Source organism: Oncorhynchus gorbuscha, linkage group LG17 (genome assembly GCF_021184085.1).
Source record: "Oncorhynchus gorbuscha isolate QuinsamMale2020 ecotype Even-year linkage group LG17, OgorEven_v1.0, whole genome shotgun sequence".
In the NCBI taxonomy this organism is placed as follows: domain Eukaryota; kingdom Metazoa; phylum Chordata; class Actinopteri; order Salmoniformes; family Salmonidae; genus Oncorhynchus; species Oncorhynchus gorbuscha.
In genome coordinates, this window is record NC_060189.1 from 51019055 (window position 1) to 51039417 (window position 20363).

General features: G+C 43.4%; 1 protein-coding gene across 4 annotated transcripts; it reads right to left on the reverse strand.

Annotated features, from left to right (window-relative positions):
- Nucleotides 1–36: 36 nt before the first annotated feature.
- Nucleotides 37–19937, reverse strand: LOC124001521 (pre-mRNA-processing factor 19-like). 4 transcript variants are annotated; one of them, XM_046308359.1, is made up of 16 exons: nt 19738–19937; nt 17938–18087; nt 17628–17704; nt 17334–17475; nt 15106–15176; nt 14123–14191; nt 13860–13901; nt 13559–13633; nt 13244–13319; nt 12876–12985; nt 12574–12729; nt 8158–8227; nt 6855–7028; nt 1809–1891; nt 1338–1443; nt 37–1028 (listed from the first exon to the last, which is right to left on the reverse strand). In XM_046308359.1, exons 1-16 carry the CDS (start codon nt 19754–19756, stop codon nt 931–933), a joined length of 1518 nt encoding a protein of 505 aa, XP_046164315.1. In that variant the 5' UTR covers nt 19757–19937; the 3' UTR covers nt 37–930. The 4 variants fall into 4 exon arrangements, with proteins under 4 accessions (XP_046164315.1, XP_046164316.1, XP_046164314.1 ...); XM_046308360.1 differs by lacking the exon at nt 15106–15176 and adding an exon at nt 15276–15346 and having other exon boundaries at nt 13574–13633; XM_046308358.1 differs by lacking the exon at nt 15106–15176 and adding an exon at nt 15276–15346.
- Between the last annotated feature and the right edge of the window lie 426 nt (nt 19938–20363).

The following is a 20363-nucleotide window of genomic DNA, read 5'->3' on the forward strand; positions in this document are numbered from 1 at the left end:
AGGCATTTCATGAAGAAAGGAGGGACAATACGATAATAAAATAAAGATGAAGGTTTTTAAAAAATATATACAAATATTAGAATTTCCTCAAATCATTGGCATCACTTACCAACTAACCCAAATCATTCACATTGTACAATAAACAATGGATAGTAAAAAAAAAGGATGAGGAAAATAAAAGGCATGAAATCAAGACGCTCACAAGCTGTAAAGACTAATATCACATACTGATACTGTAATGATATGAATACAAATAAAGGTGGCACTGAGCTTCAAATATATATATTATATATATCTACAACAATAATGTTCACTCTGAAGTCACCTCTGTGTGTGTGTGTGTGTGTGTGGGGGGGGGGGGGTCTTACAAGGTACGATATACACATTGATGAATGGACATAGTCTACAATATGCTTGTATGGCTCTTGGTGTGATTCAGTCAATGCTTGTGTCCCAAATGGCACCCCATTCCCTTTATCGTGTACAACCTTTGACTGGGGCCCATAGGGCTCCTGTCAAAAGTAGTGCAGCCCTATATAGGGAATAGGGTGCCATTTGGGACATGCCCCATGGCTCTTAGTATAGTATGGGTCATATACAGTAGGATTGTTGCATGACATATTTTGGGTGAATTCCAGTCACCCGGAATCCAAACTGATGTGCTCTGTTTCACCATTGTTCATGGAGCATATTAGTTAAAAATCCATTCTAACATTCCAGCCTCAGATTATTATCCAATCAGGCTGCATTTCCCTTCTGATCAACTGCTGCAGGGTCTGTGTGTCCCCCAGATGGCATCCTATTCCCTAGGGTGCCATTTGGGACGCATCCAAAGTCTCTTCCCATGCATACATCATCAGTGTGACCTCAGAGAGGCCAGCCAATCAGAGCCATCCATCACTCTGCCCATATGATCTTTGATCCCTGTTGTTACAGGCTGTAGAACTTGAGGCTCCTGTCCATTCCGGTGGAGGTGAGGAACTGGGCGTGCTCCCCGAACGCCACGCCAGTCACCACCCCAGTGTGTTCTGGGTAAAGAAAAACAAAACAATAACAAGGCAAAAATGTTAGACTTGAACTCAACTCAAAAGCATGAGTTGACGCACACCCAATCAAGTTGGGGAGGTGCTGATAAACAGAATAGTACATTTCACAGATACACTTTTTAAATATTTCATAAAGTACTGTATATACATACAAACACGCTATCATCATCAACCCAGGCACTTTGAAGACCCACCTCTAGACCACTGTTTCTGTCCCAATCTAACTCAGCACCACTTGCCACTGCATCTCTAGCAGTATAACACACACACACACACAGTGCATTCTCTTACCTGTGAAGTTGAGGACCTCTGACCACTGCTTACAGATGTAGACCCTGATGTCAGTACCACCCACAGCCAGGTACGTCCCACTCTGGTCAAACACCAGGGACTTCACCTGAGGGAGAGGAAAGAGACTTGCATGTCATTTACCTACATTGACAGGGTAGTTCAGTACAAGGAGACTACAGTAGTCATACAGGGCAGACCGTTGCTAGCCTGGGTGCCAGTTGGTTTCTGCTCTCTTGCAAACTCCTTATGGAATTGTCATGCCAGTGACAGAAATGAAGAATGCAAGAGCACAGATGTGGGACCAGGCTAGATTGTAGCACGACTAGCTTCTGAATGTCCAGTGTACAGTCTACAACGACTGTCTCAAATAGCAGTGGATTTCTTAAGATCGTACACTAGGCTCTGGTCAGAAGTAGTGTAGGGGATAGGGGTCATTTCAGATGGGCACAAATTATTTTCTGCTCTTTTTACCTCGTAGTTGTTGTCCAGGGTGATGGTTTTGAAGTTTTTCAGCTTCCTCAGATCCCAGAGCTTCACTGAGCTGTCCTGGGCACCTGGAGACAGGAGAGGTGGTGAGGTGAGCAGGGCCAAAAATGTACTCAGATTTTTTTAACCAGACAAAATATTTTGGTTTGCAATAATTACACCAACAAAACAAGAAAAAAACAGATGAGCGTACTTTAATGTTTCTAAAACAATGCGATTTATAACTAATAAGAAGTTGTGGTATATTGTTTACATTTTTTTTTTGTGACCCTAGTCTCTTAACCAAAATATCAGATGGCACATAAATGTTCACCTGCCCCTTTAAGGGAGAGGTTACCGTGGTAACGTGAATCAAATCAAGTTTGTGCCCAGTGAGATTGAGTCTGAATTAGTAGACGCATTGTTTTCTCTTTTCTAGCAGATGAAACTCAAACATTAAAAAAACAACCCTAGCTTGTGAATAAAACAATGTACATAGCCAAGAAACACAAGGACAAAGTCTCACTTTGGTAGACTTTCGTTTCAAGTCAATTATACCAACTTTTATGCCAGTGTGCAGCGCTTCTAAAAATGAATATTTCAACTCGGCTCTTCACTTACACTGTTGCAGCACGAGGTGGGATAGACTATAGGATTTGTAGTGATTTGACCTGCGATTCATTTTCCAGCTATGAAACAAAAATCGGCAAAAATACCTTAAACAGTTGCTGCATCATTTATTTTGCTATAATGTGATCACACTTGACTATTTTTATTCACAAATGTGAGTGAAATGGAGGTGAGCAGTGGCGACCCGTCATTCAGAGCCCCACCTGTTTAGCTAAAAAATATATTGGGCATTAATAGGTGTCACATATCAGTTTGCAAACAATGTAAAAAAAATCAAATAATAATAATTGAGTTAATAAAGCCGCATACAAACATGGTCTCTTTCTTTAGTAAGGCAGCTCCAAAATGCAGGTGTTTCAGTCTAGCTCAGTGCTTTCTCTGGTGGTGGGGCAGCCAGCGGAAAATACGAAGTGTAGGGGTTGGTAATGTTCTCTAGTTGCGCCGTAATTGGTTCAGTGTTCTGTCACTCATGGGGACACTACCACACTGCAAAATCTACAGGGAGAGCTCGAAAATTCAAGCCTCTTGGGTGCTGCCATAGATTTACATTAGAAGTGCTCATCCAAGAAGGCTCAAGGTCATTGGCCATAAAATGACGTCAAATCAAGTGATATCTACCGTAGCTTTGATTGATGTCGACATGATCAGTCCATACTTTCAAAATTGTAGCTAGCAAGCTAGTCAAGCAGTCGTCTTCATGAATCAAGTCAACAATCTACTGGCAAATCCTTTTCAATCCTTGTCATATGAAGATAAAGTATAAATAAAACATATCGGTGGCCATTGGACATAAAGATTATACAACAACTTAGACATCGCAAATTCAACAATGAGTGGTTTGGAAGGAATCAGTGGTTAACTGCAAGCGTTGCAAAGAAATCACTAGCCTGCTACTCAGTGGAGCGGATGTGTGGTCCAAGTCTGGGTTTAAGGGTCTCTTGAAAGTATAAACATTCACGTGGCCATGAGCCAGAAAAGGTTGAATACATTGGCTATGCTGTCAATGCAGCATGACATCTGCCGCGTTCAAAACTGGAAAATCTTAAGACTTCAGTGAGTTCAAGACAACTGGGAACTCTGGGGGAAAAAATGAGTTCCGACTGGGAAAATATGTTTTGAAATGTCCTCCAACATGGAATTCCAAGTCGGGAACTCAGGCCTCTTTCTAGAGCTCCGAACTGAAGATCACTGACGTCATGATTCAACCTTGTTTTTCCCCCCGAGTTCCCAGTTGTCTTGAAAGCACCATAAATCCAGAGAATGCTCAACTTTGACAAACTTTGCCCACAAAAAGGACCACAGCGCCACCTTCCTGTTCAAGTGAGCACAGCACAACAAAATGAGTCCAAAAATGTATTGAATGCTGCTGCATAAATGATGTAATATGCCAGGGAGATATGTATACTGTAGCCAAGAAAGTAATACTAAGTGTATGTTGTGTAGTAAGATGTTAGTAGTCCATGTGCCTCACCCTAATAATTTGGTCCCTTTCCCCCTCATAACTTAGCCAACTGTTCTGACTTGTTGGTGCACATGTAGCCTATAGCCTGTTTTAGAGAAATGTAATTGAATATTGTAAGAGCATTCATTGTCTGCTTATATGCCCCGTTTATTTATCATACGGTTTTGACTTGGTGTACAGGGAGAACACTAAGAACGGCCCATCTTCTGAATTCTGTCGCTGTACATTTCAAAAGTGCTGAACAAATAGTTATATTGACTACGTCCGTCCTAGCTCGCTCATTAATGTCTTAATCGAAATTACGGATCGCCTCTTATCTGCTCGTCGTTCCCTTATGCCATAGTTTGTACATCTCAATTGTCAGTAGAAACCACATTTGTTTAAGTCAGTCAGCCATATCAGCTATGTTTTTTTAAAGGCAGTAAATGAGGCTGGATGAACAGTTTCACTGCCAGATAAAGCTCTGCTGATAGCCAGGTGTAGCAGTGGTAAAGATTCACTCCATGGTGCTTAACAGAAAGCTCCGTTGTTGGGACAGCTTTATGGAGGCCCTAACAGTTTATGGGCACTGTTTGTCACCGTTATAGTGCAATTCATGTATTGTTTTGTGTTGCGTTGTGTAGTGGTGGCTTTGCTGCCTTGCACCCAAATAATGTGGGGGAGTTCGCCCCCCGTCAGTACAGAGACAAAGTGGAATCTCAATTCAATGGCTCAGACACAAGAGGCATGTGGCAGGGTCTACAGTCAATCACGGACTACAAGATGAAATCCAGCCCAGTCACGGACCAGGATGTCTTGCTCCCAGGCAGACTAAATAACTTTTTTGCCCGCTTTGAGGACAATACAGTGCCACTGACACGGCCTGCAACGGAAACATGCAGTCTCTCCTTCACTGCAGCCGAGGTGAGTAAGACATTTAAACGTGTTAACCCTCGCAAGGCTGCAGGCCCAGACGGCATCCCCAGCCGCGCCCTCCGAGCATGCGCAGACCAGCTGGCCGGTGTGTTTACGGACATATTCAATCAATCCCTATACCAGTCTGCTGTTCCCACATGCTTCAAGAGGGCCACCATTGTTCCTGTTCCCAAGAAAGCTAAGGTAACTGAGCTAAACGACTACCGCCCCGTAGCACTCACTTCCGTCATCATGAAGTGCTTTGAGAGACTAGTCAAGGACCATATCACCTCCACCCTACCTGACACCCTAGACCCACTCCAATTTGCTTACCGCCCAAATAGGTCCACAGACGATGCAATCTCAACCACACTGCACACTGCCCTAACCCACCTGGACAAGAGGAATACCTATGTGAGAATGCTGTTCATCGACTACAGCTCGGCATTCAACACCATAGTACCCTCCAAGCTCGTCATCAAGCTCGAGACCCTGGGTCTCGACCCCGCCCTGTGCAACTGGGTACTGGACTTCCTGACGGGCCGCCCCCAGGTGGTGAGGGTAGGCAACAACATCTCCTCCCCGCTGATCCTCAACACGGGGCCCCACAAGGGTGCGTTCTGAGCCCTCTCCTGTACTCCCTGTTCACCCACGACTGCGTGGCCACGCACGCCTCCAACTCAATCATCAAGTTTGCGGACGACACAACAGTGGTAGGCTTGATTACCAACAACGACGAGACGGCCTACAGGGAGGAGGTGAGGGCCCTTGGAGTGTGGTGTCAGGAAAATAACCTCACACTCAACGTCAACAAAACTAAGGAGATGATTGTGGACTTCAGGAAACAGCAGAGGGAACACCCCCCTATCCACATTGATGGAACAGTAGTGGAGAGGGTAGCTAGTTTTAAGTTCCTCGGCATACACATCACAGACAAACTGAATTGGTCCACTCACACTGACCGCGTCGTGAAGAAGGCGCAGCAGCGCCTATTCAACCTCAGGAGGCTGAAGAAATTTGGCTTGTCACCAAAAGCACTCACAAACTTCTACAGATGCACAATCGAGAGCATCCTGGCGGGCTGTATCACCGCCTGGTACGGCAACTGCTCCGCCCTCAACCGTAAGGCTCTCCAGAGGGTAGCGAGGACTGCACAACGCATCACCGGGGGCAAACTACCTGCCCTCCAGGACACCTACACCACCCGTTGTTACAGGAAGGCCATAAAGATCATCAAGGACATCAACCACCCGAACCACTGCCTGTTCACCCCGCTATCATCCAGAAGGCGAGGTCAGTACAGGTGCATCAAAGCTGGGACCGAGAGACTGAAAAACAGCTTCTATCTCAAGGCCATCAGACTGTTAAATAGCCACCACTAACATTGAGTGGCTGCTGCCAACACACTGTCATTGACACTGACCCAACTCCAGCCATTTTAATAATGGGAATTTATGGGAAATGATGTAAATATATCACTAGCCACTTTAAACAATGCTACCTTATAATGTTACTTACCCTACATTATTCATCTCATATGCATATGTATATACTGTACTCTACAACATCGACTGCATCCTTATGTAACACATGTATCACTAGCCACTTTAACTATGCCACTTTGTTTACTTTGTCTACACACTCATCTCATATGTATATACTGTACTCGATACCATCTACTGTATGCTGCTCTGTACCATCACTCATTCATATATCCTTATGTACATGTTCCTTATCCCCTTACACTGTGTATAAGACAGTAGTTTTGGAATTGTTAGTTAGATTACTTGTTGGTTATCACTGCATTGTCGGAACTAGAAGCACAAGCATTTCGCTACACTCGCATTAACATCTGCTAACCATGTGTATGTGACAAATAAAATTTGATTTGATTTGATTTATATGCTAAAATCGCCTGTGTGTAACACACAGGAACAAATACAACTTTCCACACAGTCACTCAGACAGAGAGTAACAGAGACTGACACACACACACACGCTAGTCTTCTCTCTCTCACGTGTGCACTCGCACACATAGAGAGTCCTCTCACACACAGCAATCTCACCTGTAGCCAGGTAGTATCCGTTCTCAGAGAAGGCGATGGAGGTGACAGGGCCGATGTGGCCGGGGAAGTTGGCCACATTGGTGCGCTCCTTCAGGTCCCAGATCTTGATCTGAGAGTCGGCCGTCCCCTTCCCGAAGATCAGACCGTCAGGGTGGAACTGGGCACAGGTCAGAGCTGGAGGGGCACAAGACAGGATGTGTAAAGAACATGCATTTGCAATGTATCAGTGTGCTTTCAGAGAGTACAGGGGACGAGTTGGTTAGAAATATTACCACAGTTAGGTACTAGGTCAATCAATTCACAGGGGGAGGGTTGGTTAGAAATATTACCACAGTTAGGTACTAGGTCAATCAATTCACAGGGGGAGAGTTGGTTAGAAATATTACCACAGTTAGGTACTAGGTCAGTCAATTCACAGAGGGGAGGGTTGGTTAGAAATATTACCACAGTTAGGTACTAGGTCAATCAATTCACAGGGGGAGGGTTGGTTAGAAATATTACCACAGTTAGGTACTAGGTCAGTCAATTCACAGGGGGAGGGTTGGTTAGAAATATTACCACAGTTAGGTACTAGGTCAGTCAATTCACAGAGGGGAGGGTTGGTTAAAAATATTACCACAGTTAGGTACTAGGTCAGTCAATTCACATGGGGGAGGGTTGGTTAAATGTTATTGTTTATTTGTCTATTTACATAAGAAAGACAACCTGGCATTTAAGGGGCCTGATATGTTATTTAACTCGACAAGTCAGTTAAGAACAAATTCTGACCCCACATTTAGCAAATGCTACTTTTGGATACTGACAGACAATGAGAGGAAGCTGGTCCCTAGCAACATGTGGCCACTAAAACATCTTGCCCCTAGCAACATGTGGCCACTAAAACATCTTGCCCCTAGCAACATGTGGCCACTAAAACATCTTGCCCCTAGCAACATGTGGCCACTAAAACATCTTGTCCCTAGCAACATGTGGCCACTAAAACGTCTGGGAAGAGAGAGAGGGTCCAACGGTGTGGTCCAGCGATTAGAGCTGCCACAGTCGCCACGGGTTCGAATCCGGCCCACTGCCCTTTCACTCCCCCTACCGTCCTGTGATAGACTAGTGTCCTTTCTGGAGGGGGGGGTGTACTTATACATCAAGCTGCCTCACACTACAGAAACAGGACAGATGCTCCTGCCCTTATGGGCCGTTCTGGGTTGGACAAGGCTACTTTACTTCCTCCCATCTTTCATGTCTTTTCACCAACGTCTTATCTCCTCAATTAAACGTAATAATTGGGTGGGAGAGAGATAGAAACACTCACCACATCCTGCAGCCTCATCAGTGACTTTGGTGAGAACACGACCTGTTTGGATGTCAGAGAAGGCCCAGTACTGATGGAGAGAGAGAAGGGAAGCGATAGCAATTGGAGAAAGAGGGGGAGGCGGCGGATTGTGAGAAAAATCATAATAATTAGGTCTTTACATAACAGTAGCATTCTCGACATCCAAATCCACGTTTGTGTTTTTGTGTATGTACATATGTTACGTTTGTGTTTTTGTGTATGTACATATGTTACGTTTGTGTTTTTGTGTGTACATATGTTACGTTTGTGTTTTTGTGTGTGTACATATGTTACGTTTGTGTGTGTGTACATATGTTACGTTTTTGTATGTACATATGTTACGTTTTTGTATGTACATATGTTACGTTTGTGTTTTTGTATGTACATATGTTACGTTTTTGTATGTACATATGTTACGTTTGTGTTTGTGTATGTACATATGTTACGTTTGTGTTTTTGTGTATGTACATATGTTACGTTTGTGTTTTTGTGTGTGTACATATGTTACGTTTGTGTTTTTGTATGTACATATGTTACGTTTGTGTGTGTGTACATATGTTACGTTTGTGTTTTTGTGTATGTACATATGTTACGTTTGTGTGTGTGTACATATGTTACGTTTGTGTGTGTGTACATATGTTACGTTTGTGTTTTTGTGTATGTACATATGTTACGTTTGTGTTTTTGTGTGTGTACATATGTTACGTTTGTGTTTTTGTGTGTGTACATATGTTACGTTTGTGTTTTTGTGTGTGTACATATGTTACGTTTGTGTTTGTGTGTGTACATATGTTACGTTTGTGTTTGTGTATGTACATATGTTACGTTTGTGTATGTACATATGTTACGTTTGTGTTTGTGTATGTACATATGTTACGTTTGTGTTTGTGTATGTACATATGTTACGTTTGTGTTTGTGTATGTACATATGTTACGTTTGTGTTTGTGTATGTACATATGTTACGTTTGTGTTTTTGTGTGTGTACATATGTTACGTTTGTGTTTTTGTGTGTGTACATATGTTACGTTTGTGTTTTTGTGTGTGTACATATGTTACGTTTGTGTTTTTGTGTATGTACATATGTTACGTTTGTGTGTGTGTACATATGTTACGTTTGTGTGTGTGTACATATGTTACGTTTGTGTTTGTGTGTATGTACATATGTTACGTTTGTGTTTGTGTGTATGTACATATGTTACGTTTGTGTTTGTGTGTATGTACATATGTTACGTTTGTGTTTGTGTGTATGTACATATGTTACGTTTGTGTTTGTGTGTATGTACATATGTTACGTTTGTGTTTGTGTGTATGTACATATGTTACGTTTGTGTTTGTGTGTATGTACATATGTTACGTTTGTGTTTGTGTGTGTGTACATATGTTACGTTTGTGTTTTTGTGTATGTACATATGTTACGTTTGTGTTTTTGTGTATGTACATATGTTACGTTTGTGTTTTTGTATGTACATATGTTACGTTTGTGTGTGTGTACATATGTTACGTTTGTGTGTGTGTACATATGTTACGTTTGTGTGTGTGTACATATGTTACGTTTGTGTTTGTGTACATATGTTACGTTTGTGTTTGTGTGTATGTACATATGTTACGTTTGTGTTTGTGTGTATGTACATATGTTACGTTTGTGTTTGTGTGTATGTACATATGTTACGTTTGTGTGCATGTACATATGTTACGTTTGTGTTTGTGTGCATGTACATATGTTACGTTTGTGTGTGTGTACATATGTTACGTTTGTGTTTTTGTGTATGTACATATGTTACGTTTGTGTTTTTGTGTGTGTACATATGTTACGTTTGTGTTTGTGTGTGTGTACATATGTTACGTTTGTGTTTGTGTGTGTGTACATATGTTACGTTTGTGTTTGTGTGTGTGTACATATGTTACGTTTTGTTGTGTGTGTACATATGTTACGTTTGTGTTTGTGTGTGTGTACATATGTTACGTTTGTGTTTGTGTGTGTGTACATATGTTACGTTTGTGTTTTGTGTGTGTACATATGTTACGTTTGTGTTTTTGTGTGTGTACATATGTTACGTTTGTGTTTGTGTGTGTGTACATATGTTACGTTTGTGTGTGTGTACATATGTTACGTTTGTGTTTGTGTGTGTGTACATATGTTACGTTTGTGTTTGTGTGTGTGTACATATGTTACGTTTGTGTTTGTGTGTGTGTACATATGTTACGTTTGTGTTTGTGTGTGTGTACATATGTTACGTTTGTGTGTGTGTGTACATATGTTACGTTTGTGTTTGTGTGTATGTACATATGTTACGTTTGTGTGTGTGTACATATGTTACGTTTGTGTGTGTGTACATATGTTACGTTTGTGTGTGTGTACATATGTTACGTTTGTGTTTTTGTGTGTGTACATATGTTACGTTTTGTGTGTATGTACATATGTTACGTTTGTGTTTGTGTATGTACATATGTTACGTTTGTGTTTTTGTGTGTACATATGTTACGTTTGTGTTTTTGTGTATGTACATATGTTACGTTTGTGTTTTTGTGTATGTACATATGTTACGTTTGTGTTTTTGTGTATGTACATATGTTACGTTTGTGTTTGTGTGTATGTACATATGTTACGTTTGTGTTTGTGTGTATGTACATATGTTACGTTTGTGTGTGTGTACATATGTTACGTTTGTGTTTGTGTGTGTGTACATATGTTACGTTTGTGTTTGTGTGTATGTACATATGTTACGTTTGTGTGTGTGTACATATGTTACGTTTGTGTGTGTGTACATATGTTACGTTTGTGTGTGTGTACATATGTTACGTTTGTGTGTGTGTACATATGTTACGTTTGTGTTTGTGTGTGTACATATGTTACGTTTGTGTTTGTGTGTGTGTACATATGTTACGTTTGTGTGTGTGTACATATGTTACGTTTGTGTGTGTGTACATATGTTACGTTTGTGTTTGTGTGTATGTACATATGTTACGTTTGTGTTTGTGTGTATGTACATATGTTACGTTTGTGTGTATGTACATATGTTACGTTTGTGTGTATGTACATATGTTACGTTTGTGTGTATGTACATATGTTACGTTTGTGTGTGTGTACATATGTTACGTTTGTGTGTATGTACATATGTTACGTTTGTGTGTGTGTACATATGTTACGTTTGTGTGCATGTACATATGTTACGTTTGTGTTTGTGTGCATGTACATATGTTACGTTTGTGTTTGTGTGCATGTACATATGTTACGTTTTGTTTGTGTGCATGTACATATGTTACGTTTTGTTTGTGTGTATGTACATATGTTACGTTTGTGTTTGTGTGTGTGTACATATGTTACGTTTGTGTGTATGTACATATGTTACGTTTGTGTTTGTGTGTATGTACATATGTTACGTTTGTGTTTGTGTGTATGTACATATGTTACGTTTGTGTTTGTGTGTATGTACATATGTTACGTTTGTGTGTATGTACATATGTTACGTTTGTGTGTATGTACATATGTTACGTTTGTGTGCATGTACATATGTTACGTTTGTGTTTGTGTGCATGTACATATGTTACGTTTGTGTTTGTGTGCATGTACATATGTTACGTTTGTGTTTGTGTGCATGTACATATGTTACGTTTGTGTGTATGTACATATGTTACGTTTGTGTGTATGTACATATGTTACGTTTGTGTGTATGTACATATGTTACGTTTGTGTTTGTGTGTATGTACATATGTTACGTTTGTGTGTATGTACATATGTTACGTTTGTGTGTATGTAAATATGTTACGTTTGTGTTTGTGTGTATGTACATATGTTACGTTTGTGTTTGTGTGTATGTACATATGTTACGTTTGTGTTTGTGTGTATGTACATATGTTACGTTTGTGTTTGTGTGTATGTACATATGTTACGTTTGTGTTTGTGTGTATGTACATATGTTACGTTTGTGTTTTTGTGTATGTACATATGTTACGTTTGTGTTTGTGTGTATGTACATATGTTACGTTTGTGTTTGTGTGTATGTACATATGTTACGTTTGTGTTTGTGTGTATGTACATATGTTACGTTTGTGTTTGTATGTATGTACATATGTTACGTTTGTGTTTGTGTGTATGTACATATGTTACGTTTGTGTTTTTGTGTATGTACATATGTTACGTTTGTGTGTATGTACATATGTTACGTTTGTGTGTGTGTACATATGTTACGTTTGTGTTTTTGTGTGTGTACATATGTTACGTGTGTTTTTGTGTGTGTACATATGTTACGTGTGTGTTTGTGTGTGTGTACATATGTTACGTGTGTGTTTGTGTGTGTGTACATATGTTACGTGTGTGTTTTTGTGTGTGTACATATGTTACGTGTGTGTTTGTGTGTGTGTACATATGTTACGTGTGTGTCTGTTTTTTTAACCTGATCCTCGGAGGAGCTGAGCAGGTAGTCTCCGGTGGCGTGGAGAGAGAGCCCGGTGACGCTCGCCTCGTGAGCCCGCACCACCTGGACACAGTTGCCCCCGGTAACAGACCACACGCGGATAGTGCTGTCTGGAGAGGCCGAGAACACTACCGACTGAAGTAAGAGAGTGAGGAGGAGAGTGCGCAGAGAGAGAAATTGTTGAGGCAAGGCATATTAGAGTTAGAGAGTAATTCCAGTGCAAGACGTTGCTGCTGACTACGTCAACAGAGAGTAAAGGAAAGGAAGTGTGTGCGTCTCACCTGAGAGGGGTGGTAGATGACAGAGGTGACCTTCTTGGTATGTCCTTTCAGGGTTGCGATGATCTGCTCCTCCTTCTTATCAAACACCACCACGTTCTTATCAGCCCCGCCTGTAGAGGGAGACAGAGAGAGAAGTTAGGGGATTGTATCTGGGTCTGGCCAGGGTCTCCATCCCAAACGTCACCCTTCTGGTCAAGAGTAGTGCACTATATAGGACATGTAGAGTAACTGTTGGGACACAGCCATATAATTTTCTTATTATTGTTATTTTATCTTGAGGAAGGAAGCATTTTGATGGAATTCACACAGAAACAATATGTGTGTGTATATCTACAATGGGCAATGGACGGTGTGTGTGTGTGTCTCACCAGTGAGCACTTTGTTGGTGTCGGAGGGACACAGGTCCAGAGACAGGATCCCAGGCACACTGGCACTGTGGAGACCCTGACAGACACACACAGAGAGAGAGAGACTTAGAAACATAATTTAGGGCTGCGTTCAGTAGGCATGAAATGGAAGAAAAATGATCTGAAACAGGGAGGAACTTTTCTGAACTTGCCCAAGGTTTGAAGAATAAGTGTTCCAACACAAGCCATTGCTAGAGGTCCTACACACACACACACACACACACACACACACACACACACACACACACACACACACACACACACACACACACACACAGCATGGGTAGCCACTTGTCTGTACTTGCTGAGGTCCTCCGTTCGGACCAGCTCTTCTGGAACGGTCTTTCCTCTCTGTGGGAAGAGGAGAGACGGTAGAGGTGAGGTCCAGACAAAAATGTCTCCCAGCGTGGCTATGTCCCAAATGTCACCCTATGGCCCCTGTTCAAAAGTAGTGCAGCGTGTAGGGCGTAGGGTGCCATTTGAGACACAGGCCATAGCTTATACTCAGCTGACAACTGGTTGGACATTAGGTCGGTTCTTCTATGAATAACAACAGGGAAGTTGTTTGAATTGGTACCTTCTTTCTCTCCATGGTCAGGACAGTGGCCTTGTCTTGCAGCTGTGGAGAGAGGCGGACATCTTAGTATAGGTCACTCTGTGCTGTGTTGACTGATTGGATGGTTGACTGCATGGTTGATTGGTTATTTCAAGGTTTTATACACCACAGCTTTATATGGTACTATTTGCAATGAACGCTCATGATGGTCGAGTATAACGGTGTGGTATCGTTTCTCTTGTACTGTGGATGTGAATGTCGTGAGGTCATGTATCAGCTCTTACCTTCTGTATGATCTCTGGTATCATTCCCACCTGCTCACTGACCTCCATGGGCTCTCCTGCACCTCCAGCCTGTGAAATGAAATACAGAATGAATAACAAAACGAGAATTGGACATTTCTTATTCGAAACTGTGAGTTTGCGTCAGCTGTCCAAAAAATGATTTTTATTTTAACCAATAGATACTACAACTTTACAGGTCTTAGTTAGACAGAAGACTTCAAGTCAAGAAACGTTTTGAGCTCATGCGTTTATGAGAAGTTTAACCATCAAACCAGTTAACTATCAAATGAAACCCATTAACTGGAGGGCTGGGAGCTAATCACTGACCGTGACAGAGGGCTGGGAGCTAATCACTGACCGTGACAGAGGGCTGGGAGCCAATGAAACCCATTAACTGGAGGGCTGGGAGCTAATCACTGACCGTGACAGAGGGCTGGGAGCTAATCACTGACCGTGACAGAGGGCTGGGAGCTAATCACTGACCGTGACAGAGGGCTGGGAGCTAATCACTGACCGTGACAGAGGGCTGGGAGCTAATCACTGACCGTGACAGAGGGCTGGGAGCTGACAATCACTGACCGTGACAGAGGGCTGGGAGGACCGTGACAGAGGGCTAATCACTGACCGTGACAGAGGGCTGGGAGCTAATCACTGACCGTGACAGAGGGCTGGGAGCCAATCACTGACCGTGACAGAGGGCTAATCACTGATCCGTGACAGAGGGCTGGGGCTAATCACTGACCGTGACAGAGGGCTAATCACTGACCGTGACAGAGGGCTGGGAGCTAATCACTGACCGTGACAGAGGGCTGGGAGCTAATCACTGACCGTGACAGAGGGCTGGGAGCTAATCACTGACCGTGACAGAGGGCTGGGAGCTAATCACTGACCGTGACAGAGGGCTGGGAGCTAATCACTGACCGTGACAGAGGGCTGGGAGCTAATCACTGATCGTGACAGAGGGCTGTGAGCTAATCACTGACCGTGACAGAGGGCTGGGAAGCGACTGCCTGAGCAACCACCAATCCCGCCTGTGGCTTCAGAGTGGCCAGAGCTACGGGGAGAGAGGAGGGTAAAACATAGAAAAGGAGAAATGAGAAGTGATGCCCCATGGCCACTAACATCCAAAGCTGTTTCCAAATGAACATAAGACCGTGACAGAGGGCTGGGAAGCGACTGCCTGAGCAACCACCAATCCCGCCTGTGGCTTCAGAGTGGCCAGAGCTACGGGGAGAGAGGAGGGTAAAACATAGAAAAGGAGAAATGAGAAGTGACGCCCCATGGCCACTAACATCCAAAGCTGTTTCCAAATGAACATAAGAGTGTGTGTGTGTGTGTGTGTGTGTGTGTGTGTGTGTGTGTGTGTGTGTGTGTGTGTGTGTGTGTGTGTGTGTGTGTGTGTGTGTGTGTGTGTGTGTGTGTGTGTGTGTGTGTGTGTGTGTGTGTGTGTGTGTGTGTAAGTTAGAATGGAAAGTGGCAAAAAAAGAGAGCATGTGAACCCTTTGGAATTACTTGGAATTCTGCATAAATTTGTCATAAAATGTGATCGATCTTAGTGACAACAATAGACAAACAGTGTGCTTAAACTAATAAACACACACATGATTGTATTCTTCATGTTTATATTGAATACGTCATTTAAACATTCACAGTGTATGTTGGGAAAAGTATGTGAACCCCTAGGCTAATGACTTCTCCAAAAGCTAATTGGAGTCAGGAGTCCGCTAACCTGGAATCCAAACAATGAGACAAGTTTGGAGCTGTTGGTTAGAGCTGCTCTACCCTATAAAAAACTAAACATTTCGTTTGTTATTCACAAGAAGCATTGCCAGATGTGAATCATGCCTCGAACAAAAGAGATCTCAGAAGACATAAGATTAAGAATTGTTGACTTGCATAAAGCTGGAAAGGGATACAAAAGTATCTCTAAAAGCCTTGATGTTCATTAGTCCACGGTAAGACAAATTGTCTATGAATGGAGAAAGTTCAGCACTGTTTCTACTCTCCCTAGGAGTGACCGTCCTGCAGAGATGACTGCAAGAGCACAGCGCAGAATGCTCAATGAGGTTAAGAAGAATGCTAGTGTCAGCTAAAGACTTACAGAAATCTCTGGAACGTGCTAACATCTCTGTTGACGAGTCTACGATACGTAAAACACTAAACAAGAATGGTGTTCATGGGAGGACACCACAGAAGAAGTCACTGCTGTACAAAAAAAAAACATTGCTGCACGTCTGAAGTTCGCAAAAGTGCACCTGGATGTTCCACAGCACCACAGCGCTACTGGCAAAATATTCTGTGGACAGATGAAACTACAGTCGAGATGTTTGGAAGGAACACAACACTATGTGTGGAGAAAAAAAAGGCACAGCAGACCAACATCAAAACCTCATCCCAACTGTAAAGTATGGTGGAGGGAGCATCATGGTTTAGGGCTGCATTGCTGCCTCAGGGCCTGGACAGCTTGCTATCATCGACGGAAAAATGAATTCCCAAGTTTATCAAGACATTTTGCAAGAGAATGTTAGGCTATCTGTCCACAAATTGAAGCTCAACAGAAGTCGGGTGATGCTACAGGACAACGACCCAGAACACACAAGTAAATCAACAACCGAATGGCTTCAGAAGAAAATACACCTTCTGGAGTGGCCCAGTCAGAGTCTTGACCTCAACCCAATTTAAAATGCTGTGGAATGACCTTGAGAGTGGTTCACACCAGACATCCTAAGACTATTGCTAAACTGAAACAGTTTTGTAAAGAGGAATGGTCCAAAATTCCTCCAGACCGTTGTGCAGGTCTGATCCGCAACTACAGAAAACGTTTGGTTGAGGTTATTGCTTCCAAAGGCGGGTCAACCAGTTATTAAATGCAAGGGTTCACATACTTTTCCCACCCTACACGGTGTGTTCAATAAAGACATGAAAACGTATCATTGTTTGTGTTATTAGTTTAAGCAGACTGTGTTTGTCTATTGTTGTGACTTAGATGAAGATTGGATCAAATTTTACAACCAGAAATCCAGTGTATGTATAATCACATGTGTTGAGTGTATATGTGTATAGTGTGTGTGTGTGTGTGTGTGTGTGTGTGTGTGTGTGTGTGTGTGTGTGTGTGTGTGTGTGTGTGTGTGTGTGTGTGTGTGTGTGTGTGTGTGTGTGTGTGTGTGTGTGTGTGTGTGTGTGTGTGTGTGTGTGTGTGTACATCTCTTACCCTCTCTGGCGGCAGTGACCTCCTTGGTGAGACGGGCGATGACCCTGCAGGCGGCGTCGTGCTGGTAGAGGGCGTGGCTTAACTCCTGACGTGTCGTCTGTAACTGCTGCCTCAGGGTGAAACTGTGGAGCATCACCGCATCCTGAGAGAGAGAGATTTAGAAGACTGTGTGGTACAAAGGGGAGTGTCTGTGTGTGTGTCTCGGTTCAGACACAGCAAAAGGGGAGTGTCTGTGTGTGTGTCTCAGTTCAGACACAGCAAAAGGGGAGTGTAGGAGAGTATACATGGACTCACCCACTCGTCCTGCAGAGCTTTGAGGATGGCTGGGATACTAGTGGATGAGGGAGCTTTGGGTCTGATGGGGTGAGAGACTGACACGGGGGGGGGGGGGGGACAAAAATAACTTCATGTGTTGAGATATCTTTTGACGCCTGTCTAGTGGGGTTATCATTGTTGTGGCAGAAGTGGCAGAATGCACTCCAGCCTAGAGATTGCTGGGCACCGTGCAGGAATAGTTGGAAGTAAAATGATATGGCTAACCCTTACTGTGTCAACTTCAGCTCCACATCAGGTCTGAACACACTCTGCTCCATGTCTCCCTCACCTTTAATGTCTATCAGCTGCTCCTCTGACAGAGGCTGCCCATTCATAGGGTCTGTTCCATTCTCGGCGATGTACTTCTCAATCAGCCGCCGCTCGAACACCTGGTTGGACACCGGCGACACGCAGGGGTGCTCCGGCACCTCATTCGAGACTGGATGGACGGTAGAGCGAGAGGGGTAAATTAGCATGCCCAAAATTACAACAGAAATACAGCAAACATTACTAGAGTCAGAAGATGGAAGAACACATTACCGTTTAAGTGTACTTTGCACATAAATAAACTCAGCGAAAAAGAAAAACACCCTTTTCAGGACCCTGTCTTTCAAAGATAATTAAGGTCACAGTTATGAAAACTTAGGACACTAAAAGATGCCTTTCTACTGACTCTGAAAAACACCAAAAGAAAGATGCCCAAGGTCCCTGCTCATCTGCGCGAACGTGGCTTAGGCATGCTGCAAGGAGGCATGAGGGCTGCAGAGGTGACCAGGACAATAAATTGCAATGTCCGTACTGTGATACGCCTAAGACAGCGCTACAGGGAGACAGGACAGACAGCTGATCGTCCTCGCAGTGGCAGACCTCGTGTAACAACACCTGCACAGGATCGGTACATCCGAACATCACACCTGCGGGACAGGTACAGGATGGCAACAACAACTGCCCGAGTAACACCAGGAACACACAATCCCTCCATCAGTGCTCAGACTGTCCCCAATAGGCTGAGAGAGGCTGGACTGAAGGCTTGTAGGCCTGTTGTAAGGCAGGTCCTCACCAGACATCACCATCAGCAACGTCGCCTATGGGCACAAACCCACCGTCGCTGGACCAGACAGGACTGGCAGAAAATGCTCTTCACTGACAAGTCGAGGTTGTGTCTCACCAGGGGTGATGGTCGGATTCACGTTTATCATCGAAGGAATGAGCGTTACACCGAGGCCTGTACTCTGGAGCGAAGGAGTTGGAGGGTCCGTCATGGTCTGGGGCGGTGTGTCACAGCATCATCGGACTGAGCTTGTCGTCATTGCGGGCAATGTCAACGCTGTGCGTTACAGGGAAGACATCCTCCTCCCTCCTGTGGCACCCTTCCTGCAGGCTCATCCTGACATGACCCTCCAGCATGACAATGCCACCAGCCGTACAGCTCGTTCTGTGCATGAATTCCTGCAAGACAGGAATGCCAATGTTCTGCCATGGCCAGCGAAGAGCCCAGATCTCAATCCCATTGAGCATGTCTGGGACCTGTTGGATCGGAGGGTGAGGGCGAGGGCCATTCCCCCCAGAAATGTCCGGGAACTTGCAGGTGCCTTGGTGGAAGAGTGGGGTAACATCTCACAGCAAGTCAATGGGATTGCAGTCCATGAGGAGGAGATGTACTGCAGTACTTAATGCAGCTGGTGGCCACACCAGATACTGACTTACTTTTGACCCCCCCTTTGGGACACATTATTCAATTTCTGTTAGTCACGTTCTGTGGAACTTGTTCAGTTTGTCTCAGTTGTTGAATCTTATGTTCATACAAATATTTACACATGTTAATAAGTTTGCTGAAAATAAACGCAGTTGACAGTGAGAGGACGTTTGTTTTTCTGCTGAGTTTAGTAACACCGATGTCAAGCTGATCCAGTGTACAATGTTTGAAAAAGGATGCTTGCGAATTGAAATGTATAACATGCATAGGGTGACAATAATTAAGGGAAGGTTCAAGAGACATTTTTATACACAAACATACGTGATATTTGCGGTCTATATAGTTACCACTAACGTTACGGAAGGGCAGCTCAACTCATTCACTTGAACTTACTTGCACAAACCAGGGACATTTTCAGTAGCTAGCTAAACCCTCGGTCGTTCGTTTCCTCCAATATCACCGTATCAGTACAGATAAATGAATGTTCTTCGGATCCAAATATAGCTTGTTTTTGGTGTTGATTCTCATATAATAATAATCCGGCTAAATAAAATTTTGATGGATGAATTTTCCTTTCCGTATTCATGCACGCTGTTCCGTGTTGGGTACAGCTCCGACTATTGCATGCTGGGATAGCACGGGTCCTCCGAACCCGCCCCTAGTCTGTAGTCCCCAACAAACTAGTGTTATTCAAAATCCTTGGGACACCCGTACCCTAAAGTAAACTTCAATGGGGGCAAGGACACCCCGAAGATCCCGGATAGCAAGTACCAACAAACTATAGATTAATAACAGAGATAGCCTAAATACTATATAGTCATCAAAATGTGACAAAGGCAGTGCTGAAATGTGGGTGAATCTGCTTTCACCATTCACCACTGGGCTTCCGAGGGGCGCAGCGGTCTAAGGCACTCCATCTCCGTGCTAGAGGCGTCACTAAAGACACCCTGGTTTGATTTCAGGCTGTATCACAACCGGCTGTGATTTGGAGTCGCATAGGGCGGCGCACAATTGGCCCA

Bases quoted from the DNA above. Each gene is read 5' to 3' on its own strand.
- LOC124001521 (XM_046308359.1), bottom strand. The intron at 13,634-13,859 runs GTACCAATTCAA...CTCTTCCCACAG, and splicing joins TGACCATGGAGAGAAAGAAG to AGAGGAAAGACCGTTCCAGA. The intron at 13,320-13,558 runs GTGTGTGTGTGT...TGTGTCTGTCAG, and splicing joins GACAAGTGGCTACCCATGCT to GGTCTCCACAGTGCCAGTGT.